The sequence below is a fragment of the Mastigoproctus giganteus genome, chromosome 11 (genome assembly GCF_048544385.1).
Source record: "Mastigoproctus giganteus isolate SK-2022 chromosome 11, ASM4854438v1, whole genome shotgun sequence".
NCBI classification, from domain to species: Eukaryota; Metazoa; Arthropoda; class Arachnida; order Uropygi; family Thelyphonidae; genus Mastigoproctus; species Mastigoproctus giganteus.
The window spans coordinates 45,956,410-45,974,550 of NC_143585.1; the positions used below are offsets into that span (position 1 = coordinate 45,956,410).

The 18,141-nt window shown below is 38.6% G+C and overlaps 1 protein-coding gene across 1 annotated transcript in view; it reads right to left on the reverse strand.

Annotated features, from left to right (window-relative positions):
- LOC150077963 (uncharacterized) overlaps positions 1-18,141 on the reverse strand; it is a 288,588-nt gene that overhangs the window by 36,224 nt on the left and 234,223 nt on the right. The window contains exon 6 of the mRNA XM_090384876.1: positions 14,107-14,240. Within this exon, the coding sequence (XP_090241002.1) occupies positions 14,107-14,240 (134 nt within the window). The remainder of the gene's footprint in view (positions 1-14,106; positions 14,241-18,141) is intronic.

An 18,141-nucleotide genomic window follows, 5' to 3' on the forward strand; every position in this document is an offset into this window, starting at 1 on the left:
TGTGACAAACACTGGGAAAGGGAAAATGAGAGTAAGAGTATGTTATAGGCCTAATGACTCTGATGAGTACAATGAACAGTTGTGCAGAGAAATAGAATGGGCCAGTAAATCAAAATGTCTTCAAATAGGGGATTTTAACTTTCCAGATATTGACTGGAACTTGTGGTTTGGTCACTCGCACGATAGCAAGACTTTTGTGGGATTTACTGGAGGACTGTTTTCTACAGCAACATGTTCGAGGGACAACCAGAGGAAGTAATAACCTTGATCTGGTTATCAGCAGTGATTATTCATGCATTAAGAATTTGCAGATAAGGGAACCACTAGGTGATAGTGATCACAGTGTACTGATGTTATTGTTATTGTTATTTGGTTTTTAGGGGCATTAGCAACTAAGGCCATATTGCTCCGTGAATATGCAGTGATCATTCCCTGACCTTTCCGCATCCTCCGTATTTGGTGGTGACGGGCTCGAACCCCGGTCTAATCAAGAAGCGTGTGCTGCGCACTGCTGCTCCTTCCCACCTGGCTACGGAGGCGCCTGTGTGTGTGTACTGATGTGGGATTTACTTAAAGATGAAACTACCATTAAGGGTAAAGGGAAGGGTTTTTGTTTTCGTAAAGGTGACTACAGTGGTATCATATAGTTTTTAAATTCTATACAGTGGGATCAACTGATGACGTTACCAATGGTGAATTTTAATGGGAAGCCTTCAGGGACTTAATCTTGGAGGCTACTAGGCTTTTCATTCCAACTAAGAAATACTGTTCAAGGTTCAGGCCTAAATGGATGTCGGATGAATTAATGAGGCTCGTGGCAGAGAATAAAGATGCATGGTGGAATGCATATAAATTATCAGGTGACACAGAAGCCTATGGCAGATATAAGCTAGTCTGTAATCAAGTCACAAAGGAGGTTAGGCAGGCGAAGGAAGATTACGAGAAATCTTTGGCAAATGACACAAAGAAAAACAGCAAAGAGTTCTTTACTTATGTAAATTCTAGAAGGAAGGGGATGAATCAGATTGGTCCACTTAACATAGATGGTTCAACTTTGACAATCCTGCTCAAGTAGCTGATAAACCAAATGAGTATTTTGCATCTACATTCACACATGAGGATTTATTCAAGGAGAGGAATGACAGAAGTTTATCAAATTCCAACAGGGAGCTAAGTGATTTTGTAATAAATTAGAGCAAAGTGGAGGAAAAACAGTTGAAGTTAAACATAAAAAAAAAGGAACCTGGGGCAAATGGAATCTATCCAGTTATAATGAAGAAGGAAGCAAGGGAAGTAAGCAAACCCTTAGCCATAATTATGAGAGCATCCTTAGAGTTAGGGAAGGTCCCCATGGACTGGAGATGTGCAAATGTATCCCCAATTCACAAAGGGGGTTCAAAGGGTGACAAATAATTATAGACCTGTTAGTTTAACTTCTGTTCCAGGGAAAAGGCCTCCATAGCCAAGTGGTCAGGAGCGGGAGCGCAGTAGCACACGCTGTTTGAGTAGATCGGGGTTCAAGCCCCTGATTGCTGAATACGGTCGATCTGCTAACCCGCAATGGACCAGTGTGGCAGATTATGGTCCATTTCCCTCAGCATGAATTGTTGAGGAGGCTCCATCCTGCAGTGGGTTGATAATGGCTGCACTTTACCTTTACCTTCCAGGGAAAAATAACGGACTCTTAGCATTAGCATTAGTAGAGACATTTGATGCAAGAAAGCAAGCTTATGCAGCATCAGCCAAAAAAATAAAATAATAAAATAAATAAATAAATAAAAAATAACCACTTCCACTTCACCCCTCTGTTCATTCGAAATACCTGTCCAGCTGAGCCTTAAACTTATTTAGGCTATCAACTTCTACGACAAGGGATGGAAGTCTATTCCACCAACCAACCACCCGCTGGCTAAAGGCAAATTTCCTCACCTCTATCCTACATCTGTCTTTTCTCAATTTGAATTTATGCCCTCTCAGGTGATTATTCTGAGCAAGAGGAAGAATCCCATCAGCATTGAGCATGCTCAAACCATTCAAGGCTTTATACACCTCTATCAGATCACCTCGCTGGTGCCTAGTCCCCAGACACTGTAATTTGCAAAACTTAAGCCTTTCTTCGTAAGAGCACCCCTTTGTTCCATTCACTAATCTTGTTGCCCTTCTCTGTACTCGTTCCAGCATCTCTACATCCTTCTTGAAATGAGGCCTCCAGACCTGTATTCAGTACTCTAGGTGTGGCCTGACCATTGCGTTATACAAGGGAATAATCACCTCCTTATCCCTGCTAGAAAAATTCCTATATATCATCGACAATACACCATGAGCTACTCTTGCAGCCCGTCTGCACTGCTCAGAAAACTTCATATCTGCCTGCACAACAACCCCCAGGTCCCTTTCATTCTCTACCACTGTCAGTGTAGTACCACAGAGTTGATACGTTGCTCTGGGGTTGCTGTTTCCCATATGTAGTACTTTACATTTGTCAATGTTAAACTGGTTAAAGAGCTGATACAGGATCACCTAGACAAGACAGCAGTAATAGCTCAGACACAGCATGGGTTTGTTAAGGGGAAGTGTTGTCTGACCAACCTGATTGGATACTATGATGCAGTCACAAAGGAACTGGATGCAAAAATTAATTTTGATATCATATACTTGGATTTCAGGAAAGCTTTTGATACTGTTGAACATGGAAGACTGCTGTACAAATTGGAGCAGTATGGCATTAAGGGCATGTTACTGCAATGGATAAAGGGATGGTTGAGTGGGAGATGGTAGAGAGTAGTAATAAATGGACACTGCTCGATGTGGACTAATGTTATTAGCGGAGTCCCGCAGGGTTTAGTGCTGGGCTCGGCTCATTGTTGTTTTTTGTATTTATCAATGATATCAATAAAAGTATATCAGGCTTAATGTCCAAGTTTGCAGATGATACAAAGGTTGGCAGGGTTGTTAATGACAGTAAAGACAGTATGCTACTGCAACAGGATCTAGAAAAGTTAGGCAGATGGGCTGAGAAGTGGCAACTCAAGTTTAACATAGACAAATGCATATGGGTAGCAGTAACCCAAGAGAAACGTACCAACTGCGCGATACTACAGTCTGAGAGGTAGAGAACGAAAAAGATCTGGGGGTAATTGTGCAGTCAGATATGACGTTCTCTGAGCAGTGCAGACAGGCTGCCAGAGCAGGTCATGGAGTTTTTTCAATGGCATATAGGAATTTTGCTAGCAGAGACAAGGAGGTGATTACCCCTCTGTATAAGGAGCAATGGTCAGGCCACACCTTGAGCACTGTATACAGCTCTGGAAGCCTCATTTTAGGAAGGATGTAGAGTTGCTAGAACAAGTACAGAGAAGTGAAACAAGATTGGTGAGACATGATTGTTTTCTACACTAGCATGTTAGAGAGGCAACAAGAGAAAGCAAACACTCTTGATCTGATTACCAGCGGTGATCCTTCACACATGAAAAATCTGCAGATGAAAGACCCACTAATTGGCAGTAATAACAGTATACTGATGTGGGATTTACCTGAAGATGTAGCTACTGTTGAGGGCAAAAGGAAGAGCTTTTGCTTTTAAAGATGACTATAATTTTTTCAGATGGTTTTTAAATTCTATGCAGTGGGACCAAACGAAGTTTTCAACAGCAAATTCTAAATGACACAATCATTTAGAGATACAATCATAGAAGCTACTATGCTTTTTATACCTAATAAAAGATACAAGGCTTAGACCTTAATGGATGTCACATTAACTGGTAAGACTTGTGGCAGAGGAAAAAATGCACTAGATGCACATAAATCATCAGGAGACACAGATGCCTACAGTAACTATAAACTAGTCTACAATCAAGTCACAAAAGAAGTTAGGCAAGCTAAGGCAGATTAACAGAAGCCTCTGGCAAAAAACACAAAGAAAAGCAGAAAAGACTTCTTTACTTATGTAAACACTAGAAGGAAGGGGATGAATCATATTTGTCTACTATATATGAATGTTTTAAGTGTTGAATGATTCAGCTCAGGTTGCTGGCAAACTGAATAGGTATTCTGCATTTACATTCACATATTAGGAATTTTTTAGGGCTGTTGATGCTGGAAGAGTGTCAAATTCTAACAGGGAGCTAAATGATTTTGTGGTAACTAAGAAGAAAGTGGAAGAGAACTGTTGAAGCTAAATGTACAAAAAGGCATCTGAGATGGCTGACTAGGATCAATAAAATTATATTAAGGGAGCCAGCAAAAGAGAAAAGTCAACCTTTAACCATGCTTATGACAGCATCCTTGTATCAAGGACAGGAGATGTGCTAATGCATCCCTCAATTCATGAAGGGGGGGGATTAAAGGGTGTCATGGATAATTCTGACTTCTGTTCCAGGAAAAATAATGGAGTAAAAAAGTAATGCAAGACTATCTAAACAGAAATGCTGTTATACAACAGTCACGGCATGGATTTATTAAGGGTAAATCTTGTCTGACCAATCTGATTGGATACTATGACAGAGTAACACAGGAACTGGATGAAAAAATAATTCTGACATTATATACTTATATTTGAGAAAAGCTTTCGATACTGTTGCACAAAAAATACTGCATAAACAAACCGGAGCACTGCACTGTGGCATTAAGGGCAAGTTATTGCTATGGAAAAAGTCGTGGTTGAGTATGAGAAGACAAAGAGCAGTTATCAATGGGCATTGCTTTTTTTGAACTAATGTTATTAGCATAGTCCTCCAGGGTTCAGTGCTGGACTCGTTGTTTTCTATATTTATTAATGACATTGATAAAGGCATATCAGGCTTAACATCTAAGTTTGCAGATGATATGAATTGGTAGGGTGGTTAATCACAGTAATCAGGATATGCTACTACAACAAGATCTAGACAAAATAGGTAGAGGAGCTGAGAAATGGCAATTGAATTTTAATATCGACTAGATGGCAGCTGTCATAGTTTTATAGATGTGAGATTTATTAGCATTAACATTAGTGGAGGCATATGATGCAAGAAAGCAAGCATCAGCCAAAAAAAAAAAACACTTCCATTTCACCCCTCCGTTCGTTCGAAATACCTGTCCAGCTGAGCCTTAAATTTATTTAGGCTATCAACTTCCACAACAAGGGATGGAAGTCTGTTCCACCAACCAACTACCCACTGGCTAAAGGCAAGTTTCCACACATCTATCCTACATCTGTCTTTCCTCAATCTGAATTTATGCCCTCTCAGGTGATTATTCTGAGCAAGAGGAAGAATCCCATCAGCACTGAGCATGCTCAAACCATTCAAGGCTTTATACACCTCTATCAGATCACCTCGCCGGTGCCTAGTCTCCAGACACTGTAATGTGCAAAACTTAAGCCTTTCTTTGTAAGAGCAACCCTTTGTTCCATTCACTGATCTTGTTGCCCTTCTCTGTACTCGTGCCAGCAGCTCTACATCCTTCTTGAAATGAGGCCTCCAGACCTGTATACAGTACTCAAGGTGTGGCCTGACCATTCCCTTATACAAGGGAATAATCACCTCCTTATCCCTGCTAAAAAAAAAGTTCCAGTATATCATTGACAAGACACCATGAGCTACTCTTGCAGCCCGTCTGCACTACTCAGAGAACTTCATATCTGCCTGCACAATTACCCCCAGGTCCTTTTCATTCTCTACCACTGTCAGTGTAGTACCACAGAGTTGATACGTTGCTCTGGGGTTGCTGTTTCCCATATGTAGTACTTTACATTTGTCAATGTTAAACTTCATTTGCCACCTCTCAGCCCATCTGCTCAACCTTTCCAGATCCTGTTGCAGCAGCATAGCGTCAGTAGTGTCCCTAACAACCCTTATTCAAAGAAACAACTACAATAAGGGTAAATGGAAGTAATTTTGTTTTTGCAAAGGTGATTACAATGGTCTTAAGTTATTTTTTAAAATGATCTTAAGATATTTTTAAAATTATTTTCAGCGGGACCAACTATGATTTTAACAAATCCATACACCAAATGGGAAGAGCACAGGAAAGTAATCCCAGAAGCTACTAAGCTTTTTATATATAATAAAACAAGGTAGTGATTAAGGTTCAGACCATAATGTACTAGAGTTTAGTTTGATTTGATTTGGTTTTATAGTGCAAGGGTGACTAAAGGAGAGTTTAGTAGCAGGGGAGAAAAATAAATGGGATGATTATAAATTGTCAACATACACTGTACACTACACATAAATAAGCTGCAATGAGGTCACTGTAATTAATGAAAGTTATGTATGCTAGTGTAGAACATGAAGTATCAAGCTAATAATTTGTCCAACCATCTATTAAATTTATTCAAATTACCCATTTGTGTAAAACCAAGTATAAATGTATTCCAAAAATCACTATCCTGCAATCATCCTTTTCCAATTGAAATTTATATCTTCCCAAGTGTTGTCTGAGAAAGAGTAAGGATGCCGTCGGCATTTAATTTGCTCAACCCATTTAGAGCTTTAAACATTTTGATCATATCTCCTCACAGATGCCTAGTTTCTGGACTCTGCACTTTACAGAAACCAAATCTTTCTTGATAACAGAAAAGACTTGATTTCTGAGTTGGGCAAACTAAATGTTGATGTTATCCTTACTCTTTCTCAGAAAATATAATACAGGATATAAATTTAACCTGGAAAATGAAGATTGCAGGATGGGGTGATTTTTGCAATGCACTTCTACCTGTGCTGTACAAGTAGGCAGTTTGAATAAATTTAAAGGACAATTAGACAAATTATTAGAAGGGATGAGCAGAGCAAACAAGTGGTTTTTTTTTTTTTTTTTTTTTCCCCTGATAATTCTGTGCCTCTGACCAAAACGACACTTCTAAACCTATATGTATTACTGAAAACGTGGCCTAGCCATTGTCTTATACAATGAGATAATCACCTTTTTGTCTCTGCTGCCAAAATTCCAATATATTGTTGGCAAAAACCCGAGGAGCTGTCCTAGAAGCCTGTTTGCACTGCTAAGAGCTTCATTTACTGTAAAATTATCCCTAGGTATTTTTCATTTTCCACTACCTAGAGTTTGGTACCATCCAAATGTTATGTTGTTATTCTGGGATTGTTGGTACTTAAAACGCAGTATCTTGCATTTTAGAACGTTAAACCTCAATCGATATATTTTTTTTTAGCCTATCTGCCTAATTTATTCAAGTCTTACTGGAATACCTTGATTACTGTCATTAACCACCTTGCTCACTTTTATATCATTGCCACTCTTATACATGAAACATTATATGCCTAAAAATCAATATCCAGTTCCTTTAGATGCAAAATTATTCTTTGCATCTAAAAGGAACTGGATGAAAGAATAATTCTGACATAATTTTGGCTTTTGACACAATCCCATTTAAATGAATGCTGAATAATCTAATCTAAAGCAATGTTTGGTCACGTGTGGAAGTGCAACAGCACACACATTGGAATTGACTGTGGGTCAAGCCCACGTGGCTACTAAATATGTTTAATGATTGTATTCATTATCAAAATGATTAGTTATCACTCCTCTGACTTCGTGATGTTGTTGTTGTTATTTAGTTTTTAGGAGCATTAGCAACTAAGGCCATATTGCTCCGGGATATGCGGTGGTCATTCCCTGACCTTTCCGCATCCTCCGTATTTGGTGGTGACAGGCTCGAACCCCAGTCTAATCAAGAAGCGTGTGCTACGCACTGCTGCTCCTTCCCACCTGGCTACGGAGGTGCCTCTGACTTCTTGATCATGCCAAAGTATAAACAGAACTTTTATTTTATTTTATTTATTTTTTTATTGAGAATAGGTGTAAGGATATATGAAGAAGCAGGACCGTTTGGACTTGGAAGAAAAAATAAAAGGGAAGAAAGACTATTAGAGTTTTGTAAACAACAAGGGTTAATCATTGGCAACACACACTTTTTGAAGTACTAAAAAGAAGACACTACACTTGGAAGGCCCCAGGAGACCTACAATGATATCAGATTGATATCATTGTAGGTCCCTGACCTTTCCGCATCCTCCGTATTTGGTGGTGACAGAAACCAACTAAAAGCTTGTTTCAGTCATCTGGGAGCAGATATGGAAAGTGATCACTTACTAATTATTGAAAAAAGTGAGCTAAAACATAAGAAAATACAAAGAACAAAGAATACAATGTGGAATATAAGACTATTACACAGTCTTATATTCCATATAAGACTGTGTAATAGTAATGTAATAGTAAACTGTGTAATAGTAAAATAATTAGATGGGGAGCTAAAACATAAGAAAATACAAAGAACAAAGAATACAATGTGGAATATAAGACTATTACAGGAACACAAAGTGGAAGAAGAGTCTAAGAAAGAAGCAGATGAAATACCTGAAACAGAAAATGACCAGAATGAATGGAAGTTAGTGAAAGAGACTCTGGAAGATACAGTAAACAAAGTAATTGGACCCACGAGACTACAACCAAGAAAGCCATGGATAACAAGTGAAATTCTCAACCTGATTATAAAAAGAAAGAAAGCCAGAAAGAAGAATACAGCCAAAGGACAAGAACAGTACAGAGAAGCTAAGAAATAAATTGAGAGAAGGGCAAAAGAAAAGTGAATGGATGAAATATATGCAAGGAAGATGAAGATAATTTAAACACTGGAAGAACTGACATAGCATACAAGGTGACTATGTGTGGCGCCTCCGTAGTCAGGTGGGCAGGAGCAGCAGTGTGTAGCACATGCTTAGATTAGATCGGGGTTCGAGCCCGTGACCACCAAATACAGAGAATGTGGAAAGGTCAGGGAATGACAACCGCATATCCCCGGAGCAATATGGCCTTAGTTGCTAATACTCCTAAAACCCAACAACAACAAGGTGATTGTATGCTATGCCAGTTGTATGCTATACTCGAGACACTAAAAGCAAAAGCACAGCAATAAGAGATAAAGATGGAAAATTACTGAGTAGAAACAGAGACACAGAAATAAGATGGAAAGAGTACCTGGAAGATCTCTATGATGGAACCAAATAAGTGAGGAAGCCTTGGAGGCCAAACATGAAGTAAAAGAGGATTGTTTGGGGACCAGACTTACTTGAATTAGAATATAGAAGAGCTCACATCTAATCACACTACTAGTGAGTGCTCCGCACAGATTAGTAGTGTGAGCATGGAAAGCGCATCTGCCAGATGCTGCAGATGACGTCACTTCCATAACCCATCAAGATTTACTCAGTAGGTAACCCCCACCCAAGGAAGTTTCACATCAAAAAGTCAGCAAAAGTGCGAGCCCATTGTTAAAATATTCACAGCTCACTACTGCTGGCATCTCTCTCTCTCTCTCTCACTTGGAAGATAGAGCCAGTGCACTGGATATACATATATGACTGTTCTCTTCCCCGACCTCTGGTTGTGGAAGAGAACAGTCGGTGGATTTTTGGCTGCTGTAAAGGGCAAGTAGTTTTGATATTTTTACTGTATTCTTTGTTAATTAACATACTACATTGTGTTCTACAAAGATGTTAAATAGGTTTTGTAAGCTTCTTTTTTTGAATTTAACTAGTGATTTTCAGAAGTTACGATTCACCGGTGTTGGCACCAATATCGTTCAACTAGCCGCCATGTTGTAGTCGATAAGAAATAGCGTAATGCATATACCTTAAACTGATAGCATAAGGTATAAAACAAAACTAGATAGCGTAATATGTAGCACTGTATTAGGTATCTGTTAGCTTAGTATAGTATTATCAATTAATCAAAAATATTTATTAATCTTATTAAATTTCATTGTTATTTAAATTGTATTTGGACAAAAATTATGACCGAGCCTAGAGCTGCGAAGCAATGTTCACAGACTAGCGAGAGTGCTGTGGCTTGGGGAAGAAACAAATGGGGCGATTCTCCAATGCATCAGTCTCAAAAAATGTGCAAAATGTGAAATGTTTGCGGACCTTTTTAAAACAGGACATGATCTAGCCAAGGAGGATATCTTTGTGTGTGCTAGGTGCCTAAAGTCTCAAGAAATTAGGTGCCAACTCAGCGTTTTGATGGGCATCTATGAGAGCTTGAGGTGAAGGATAAATGCCCTCAAATAAATTAATATGAGGGACCTATCAAGCTCTCAGCTGCCCAGCTCAACAGCAGAGCTCACTCCTGTACATCAGGCAACACAGAGGCAATCTCCAAGGCAGAATGTGCTGGTCCCACAGGAATTAGTTATTGTTGGTGACTCTATTGTCAGGGAGATGGGGAATATACTATGCAAGAAGGATAGGTGGAACAGGACCAGGATATGTCTGCAAAAGGGGCAAAAGTTGATGACGTTTTAGAGCATATATCATCTTTTAAGGGCACAAAAGGTGATATTGTTGTAAATAAATTTAAGGAGGAACTGGACAGGCATTTGGAGGGAATGGTGTGATTTTTTTTTTTTTTTTTTGGCTGATGCTGCATAAGCCCATACATTTGCTTTCTTGCATCACATGCCACTACTACTACTACTACTACTACTACGTTGGAACTAATGACATTAAGAGTAAGAGATCTGCAGATCTACTCAACAAGTACAGGTGAACGTTGAAAAAAAAAGTCGCAAGTTAGGGTTGAAAGTGAAAGTGTCTGCAATTCTGCCCAGACACGTCAGGAAGGAGTATATGATGAGAACTTTGTCAATCAATTCGGCCCTGGAGAGATTGTGCAAGGCTCATGGGGTAGAATTTTTTTCTAGCCTGGTCTGTGATTGTTGATAGGAAAGACTGCTTCTAAAGGGATGGGTTACATTTAAATAGAATGTGTGCAAGAATATTTGCCGATATATCAAGGCAGTGTTAGGTGGGTCGGAAAACTGGTAGCTTGGGGTGATAGACTAAAACGTCAACAGTGGCTGCAGACAGAGGCAAAAGTGATTCTTGCACTGCTATTAGAATAAGCAGCAGCCTGGAAAGCAAGGTACTGGAGATTTCCAGGATTGCTGGGAGTCATAGTGGAACAAGTAAATACATGGGCTGTGTTACGGTAACTAAGAGTAAAAACAGGTGCATGTATACTTGCATGTACACCAATGCTAGGAGTATAGTTCATAAATTCGATGAGCTTGAAGTGCTAGTCAAGACATCAAAAGCAGATATTGTTGGGATATCAGAGACATGGTGTCACACAGATATAAGCAGTGCAGAATTGGAATTTGGGGAATACAATGAGTACAGATAGCATAGACAAGACAGAAAGGGAGGAGGGGTTATGCTGTTAGTTAAGAAACATAAAATCTAAGGAAGTACATCCAGTTGACATTGGTGGACAATGCAATGTTGAGTCAATTTGGTGTGACATAAGCACTGGGAAAGGGAAAATGAGGGTAGGTGTGTGTTATAGGCTTAACGAATCTGATCAGTATAATGAGCAATTGTGCACAGAAATAGAGTGGGCCAGTAAAACAAAATGTTTTATAATGGGGGGCTTGAACTTTCCAGATACTGACTGGAACTTGTAGATTGGTCACTTGCACACTAGCAAGACTTTTGTGGATTTATTGGATGACTGTTTTCTACAGCAACAAGTTTGAGAGGCAACCAGAGGGAGTAAAACTCGATCTGATAATCAGCAGTGATTATTCATGCACTAAGAATTTGCAGATAAAGGAACCGCTGGGTGACAGTGATCATCACAATGTACTGATGTTGGATTTACTTAAAGATGTAACTACCATCAGGGGTAAAGGGAAGGACTTTTGCTTTTGTACAGGTGATTACAGGGGTCTCAGATAGTTTTTAAATTCTATACTGTGGGATCAACTGATGATGTTACCAATGGTGAATTCTAAATGGGAAGCCTTCAGGTACTTAATTTTGGAGGCTACTAAGCTTTTCATTCCAACTAAGAAATACTGTTCAAGGTTAAGGCCCCTAAATGGATGTCAGATGAATTAATGAGGCTCGTGGCAGAGGAGAAAAATGTATGGGATGCATATAAATTATCAGGCAATACGGAAGCCTACGGCAGATATAAGCTAGTATGTAATCAAGTCGCAAAGGAGGTCAGGCAGGCGAAGGCAGATTACGAGAAATGTTTGGCAAAGGATGCAAAGAAAAACAGCAAAGAGTTCTTTACTTATGTAAACTCTAGAAGGAAGGGGATGAATCAAATTGGTCCACTTAATATAGATGGTTCGAATATTGGCGATCTTGCCCAAGTAGCTGATAAACTGAATGAGTATTTTGCATCTACATTCACACGAGTTATTCAAGGAGGGGAATGCCAGAAGTTTATCAAACTCTAACAGGGAGCTAAGTGATTTTGTAATAACTGAGAGCAAAGTGGAGGAGAAACTATTGAAGTTAAACATAAGGAAGGCACCTGGGGTGGACAGGATCTATTCAGTTATATTAAAGGAGGCAGCAAAGTAAGCAAGAAACCCTTAGCCATAATTATGCGAGCTTCCTTGGACTCAGGGGAGGTCCATGGACTGGAGGTGTGCAAATGTATCACCAATTCACAAAGGGGGTTCAAAAGGTGACAAGTAACTATAGACCTGTTATTTTAACTTGTATTCTGGGGAAAATTATGGAGACGCTGGTTAAAGAAACATTGCAGGATCATCTAGACAAGACTGCAGTAATAGTTAAGACACAGCATGAGTTTGTTACAGGAAGGTCTTGTTTGACCAATTTGATTGGATACTATGATGTGGTCACAAAGGAACTAGATGCAAAAAATAATTTTGATATCATCTGATTTCAGGAAAGCTTTTTATATTGTTGCACATGGAAGACTGCTATATAAGTTGGAGCAGTATGGCATTAAGGGTAAGTTGCTACAATGGATAAAAGGATGGTTGAGTGGGAGATGACAGAGAGTGGTAATCAATGAACACTGCTGCTCGTGGACGAATGTTATTAGTGGAGTTCCCCAGGTTTCAGTGATGGGCCCATCGTTGTTTTGTGTATTCATCAATGATATTGATGAAGGTATATCAGGCTTAATGTCCAAGTTTGCAGATGATACAAAGGGTGGTAGGGTTGTTAACAACAGTAACTGTTGTTAACTGTCTTTACTTTGTTAACTGTCTTTACTGTTGTTAAGACAGTTAACAACAGTAAATGCTACTACAACTTTATCTAGATAAGTAGGGCAAATGGGCTGAGAAGTGGCAACTGAAGTTTAACATTGACAAATGCAAAGTACTGCATATGGGTAGCAATAACTCAAGAGAAACGTACCAACTGCACGGTACTACACTCAGGGAAGTTGAAAAGACCTGGGGTTAATTGTACAGTAAGACGTGAAGTTTGGTAAGCAATGCAGATGTGCTGCCAGGGCAGGTCATGGAGTCTTGTCAATGATATATAGGGATTTTGCTAGCAGGGACAGGAAGGTGATTATCCCATTGTACAAGGCTAGGAGGCCTCATTTTAGGAAGGATGTAGAGTTGCTAAAATGAGTACAAAGGAGAGCAACAAGATTGGTGAGGGGAACAATCTTAAGTTCTGCAAATTGCAGCACCTGCAGAGTAGGCATGTGTGAGGTGATCTGATTGAGGTGTGTGGAAATTTGCATTTAGCCAGCGGGTAGTTGATCGGTGGAAGAGACTTCCATCTTTTGTTGTGGAAGTTGATAACCTAAATAAATTTAACGCTGAGCTGGACAGGCATCTGGAACGAATGGGAGTGGTTTTTTTAGGGCTGATGTTGCATAAGCTTGCTTTCTTGCATTGTATGCCTCTACTAATGCTAACATATACATTATGAATCCAGTGAGCCAATATTATGAGGTCAATTCTTTTTAATACTGCTGTATAATATTTCAAATGCAATGCATGGGTTACAAAGGTTTTTAATAATGGAATGAAATTAATACTCCAGAACTGATTTATTACTTGACAGTTCAAAAATTTCAATGAGAAAATGGTTGTTTGTGGTCATGTAAACTTCTAAAGTTGAGGTGTGGTAAGCATCCTATGAAATTTTTTTCAAAACATTATCATGATGACCAATTACAGAATTAATTAAAATTAATGAGAAATTAATTGTAGGGGTTTCAACTCTACTTTTGTATGATTACTTAAGTTTAAAAAAATCATGCATGCAAAAATATATACTGAATTGAAATAAAATGAATTACATTGATAGTGCTATACAAAGTTACCTTATTATCATTAATATACCACTGTAATTCTGCTGCTGGATTAGATTTTGCTGACGAACAAGTAACATTTAGTATGTCTCCCACACGGTAACGGGGCTGTCCTCCTGTAATAACTGGACCATCTCTACTTAGTGCTAGTAATAAAAATCAAACATTGTTAATATTAATTCACTGTATTTGCTATGATATTAAATACTTATCAAAATCAGTTAAAGTTTTAATTCATTGAACTATAATGTTTTAAAGAATTTCCAATCAAAAAAATTCTTATTTATTTAACATCATATAGAACAGGGAATATACCTTATTATAACGCACTAGCTAGTCAACTGATATTAGGTCAATGAATCAAATTTTTCCACCCACCACACTATTTTCATGATAGTGAGTGTGAAAAATAAGAATGAATGGAAAATTTGATTCACTATATTCACATATACCCATTATTTATTCAAAAATGAACTGTCTGCTTAAATGTAATATTAATATGCTACCTGCTTATTCACATTACTCTATGACAGTCACTAGGTGGGACTGAATTAAGTTGGCATTTTATTTTATTAAAAATAATCTCTTACATTCCAAATTTTTTACCAAAATTTGGTAATGGTTTGATATCTGTTCTTTAGACATAAGCATGCACTTTATAACAGAATATATCACATTGAATGGTCAAATGTATGGCAATGGCTATGTTGTGATACACAAAAATATGAATTTGAAGATTCATATTTTTGTGAATAAGAATTCAGTGGTGGTGCCCACTGAGAATAAATAACAGTAGTCTCATTTATGAGAGGAGTGTTATTTATTCAAAGTAGTGCAATACCTGGTATCACGTTGTGAAGATATCCACAATATGAGATAAAATTAAGCGATGCCTTTACACTATGTATGTAGTTAAATTTATGGGTAAACTATGGTGTATCTACACCGATATTATATAATAACAAAAATGTGAATATGCTTAATTGTTACCCTAACTGCCAAATTAAGAAAATTTAATTTGAGAATTACTGTATTATGTTTAAAATAGAAATATCTAATTCAGTACTTATATGGAATAAGTACTGAATTAGATAACTGTCATACAGAAATCAACAGAACTTTGAGACTCATATTATAATCAAAAAGTATTCCCTTCTGAGAAACATTAAAGTAAAATGCTTTACTCTTTCATAATTTCTTTTTTTTTTTTTTTTTACTTCAAAAAATGAAAAAAAACATTTGACATTTCATTATTACACAATTTTGGTTTTTGCTCCTTTGAAGTAGAGAGCTCTGTTGCTCACATCCTACACAAGAATCCTGAAAGAAGGTTTTTAACATGCTTCATAGATAGAGACTATAAAATAGAATTAATTTTGATTGTTAAATTAATTTTCCACAGTTAATTTCTTTAAGGAAATTGGTAGCATAATTGCTGACTACACAATAAAGTAAGTACTAGGTACTTATTGTGTAATCAGCAGAATTATGCAGAATTTGAATATGGTGAGCATAAACTGTATAGGAAGTATTATCTGCACACAAAAATCAGCTTTTATCACCAAATGTTCAGGAAACATCCAGATAAGGTCGCCACCATAGCTGAGTGACCAAGTGGTAAAGTAATACAAGCATTTGAATTAACCATTGTTCGGGACAGGAGGTGGGGGGTTGGGTTGGTGCTTGGGTTGAGAATCTAGATTCTAAAATGGTACACCCATTTCATATGGGTTGCAAGTATAATTTTGAGTGAGTCTGGTGTGACAAAAACACTAGGAAAGCAAAAATGAGAGTGGGAGTATGTTATATGTCAAATGACTTTGATGAGCAAAATGAACAATTATACATATGTCCTATCACTAGTTAGAGCGAAAATGCACTTTAAATAAGGTGTCATTCAAATGTAAATGTCTAATGATAGAGGTCTGAGTTGCAGGTTTCCAGCATCATGAAGACACTACCTTGTTTCCCCAATCTAAATCTTGGTAACTTATTTAAATTCTATACAGTGGGACCAACTGATGATGTTACCAACAGCAAATGCAAAATGGGAAGCATTCAAAGAACTTATCTTGGAAGCTACTAGGCTTTACATACCAACTAAGAAATATTGTTCAAGGTTTAGGCCTAAATGGATGTCAGATGAACTGATGAGGCATATGGCAGAGAAGAAACATGCATGGGATACATACAAATTAACACATGACACAGAAGCCTATGATAGATACAAGTTGATCTGTAACCAAGTTACAAAGGAGGTTACGCAGGCGAAGGCAGATTACGAGAAATCTTTGGCAAGGGATGCAAAGAAAAACAGCAAAGAGTTCTTTACTTATGTAAACTCTAGAAGGAAGGGGATGAATCAGATTGGTCCACTTGATATCGATGGGTCAACTGTTGATGATCCTGCTCAGGTAGCTAACAAACTAAATGAATATTTTGCATCGACATTCACACATGAGGAGTTATTTAGCGAGGGGAAAGCCAGAGGTCTATTCAACTCTAGCAGTAAGCTAGAGAATCTTGTAATAACTGAGAGTAAAGTGGAGGAGAAATTGTTGAAGATAAACACAAAAAAGGCACCCGGGGTGATGGGATCTATCCAGTTATATTAAAGGAGGTAGCAAAGGAAGTAAGCAAACCCTTAGCCATAATTATGAGAGCTTCCTTGGACTCAGGGGAGGTACCCACAGACTGGAGATGTGCAAATGTGACCCCAATTCACAAAGGAGGATCAAAGGCTGACACAAATAATTATAGACCTGTGAGTTTAACTTCTGTTCCAGGAAAATTAATGGAGGCACTAGTTAAAGAAGCACTGCAGGATCATTTAGACAAGACTTCAGTTATAGCTCGGACACAGCATGGTTTTGTTAAGGGGAAGTCTTGCCTGACCAATTTGATTGGATACTATGATGCAGTCACAAAGGAACTGGATGCAGGGAATAACTTTGATATTATATACTTGGATCTTAGAAAGGCTTTTGATACTCTTGCACATGGAAGACTGCTGCACAAATTGGAGCAGTGTGACATTGGAGGCAAATTGCTGCTGTGGATAAAGGGGTGGCTGAGGGGGAAAAGACAGAGAGTGGTAATCAATGGACACTGCTCGTCGTGGACTAATGTTATTAGTGGAGTCCCACAGGGCTCAGTGTTGGGTCCATTATTGTTTTCTGTATTCATAAATGATATTGATGATGGTATATCAAGCTTAATGTCGAAGTTTGCAGACGATACAAAGGTAGGCAGGGTTGTCAAGGACACTACTGACACTATGCTGCTGCAACAGGATCTGGAAAAGTTGAGCAGATGGGCTGAGAGGTGGCAAATGAAGTTTAACATTGACAAATGTAAAGTACTACACATGGGAAACAGCAACCCCAGAGCAACGTACCAACTCTGTGGTACTACACTGACAGTGGTAGAGAATGAAAGGGACCTGGGGGTGGTTGTGCAGGCAGATATGAAGTTCTCTGAGCAGTGCAGACGGGCTGCAAGAGTAGCTCATGGTGTATTGTCAATGATATATAGGAATTTTTCTAGCAGGGATAAGGAGGTGATTATTCCCATGTATAAGGCAACGGTCAGGCCACACCTAGAGTACTGTATACAGGTCTGGAGGCCTCATTTCAAGAAGGATGTAGAGCTGCTGGAACGAGTACAGAGAAGGGCAACAAGATTAGTGAATGGAACAAAGGGGTGCTCTTACGAAGAAAGGTTTAAGTTTTGCAAATTACAGTGTCTGGAGACTAGGCATCAGCGAGGTGATCTGATAGAGGTGTATAAAGCCTTGAATGGTTTGAGCATGCTCAATGCCGATGGGATTCTTCCTCTTGCTCAGAATAATCACCTGAGAGGGCATAAATTCAAATTGAGGAAAGACAGATGTAGGATAGATGTGCGGAAATTTGCCTTTAGCCAGCGGGTGGTTGGTTGGTTGGTGGAACAGACTTCCATCGCTTGCCGTGGAAGTTGATAGCCTAAATAAGTTTAAGGCTCAGCTGGACAGGTATTTTGAACGAACAGAGGGGTGAAGTGGAAGTG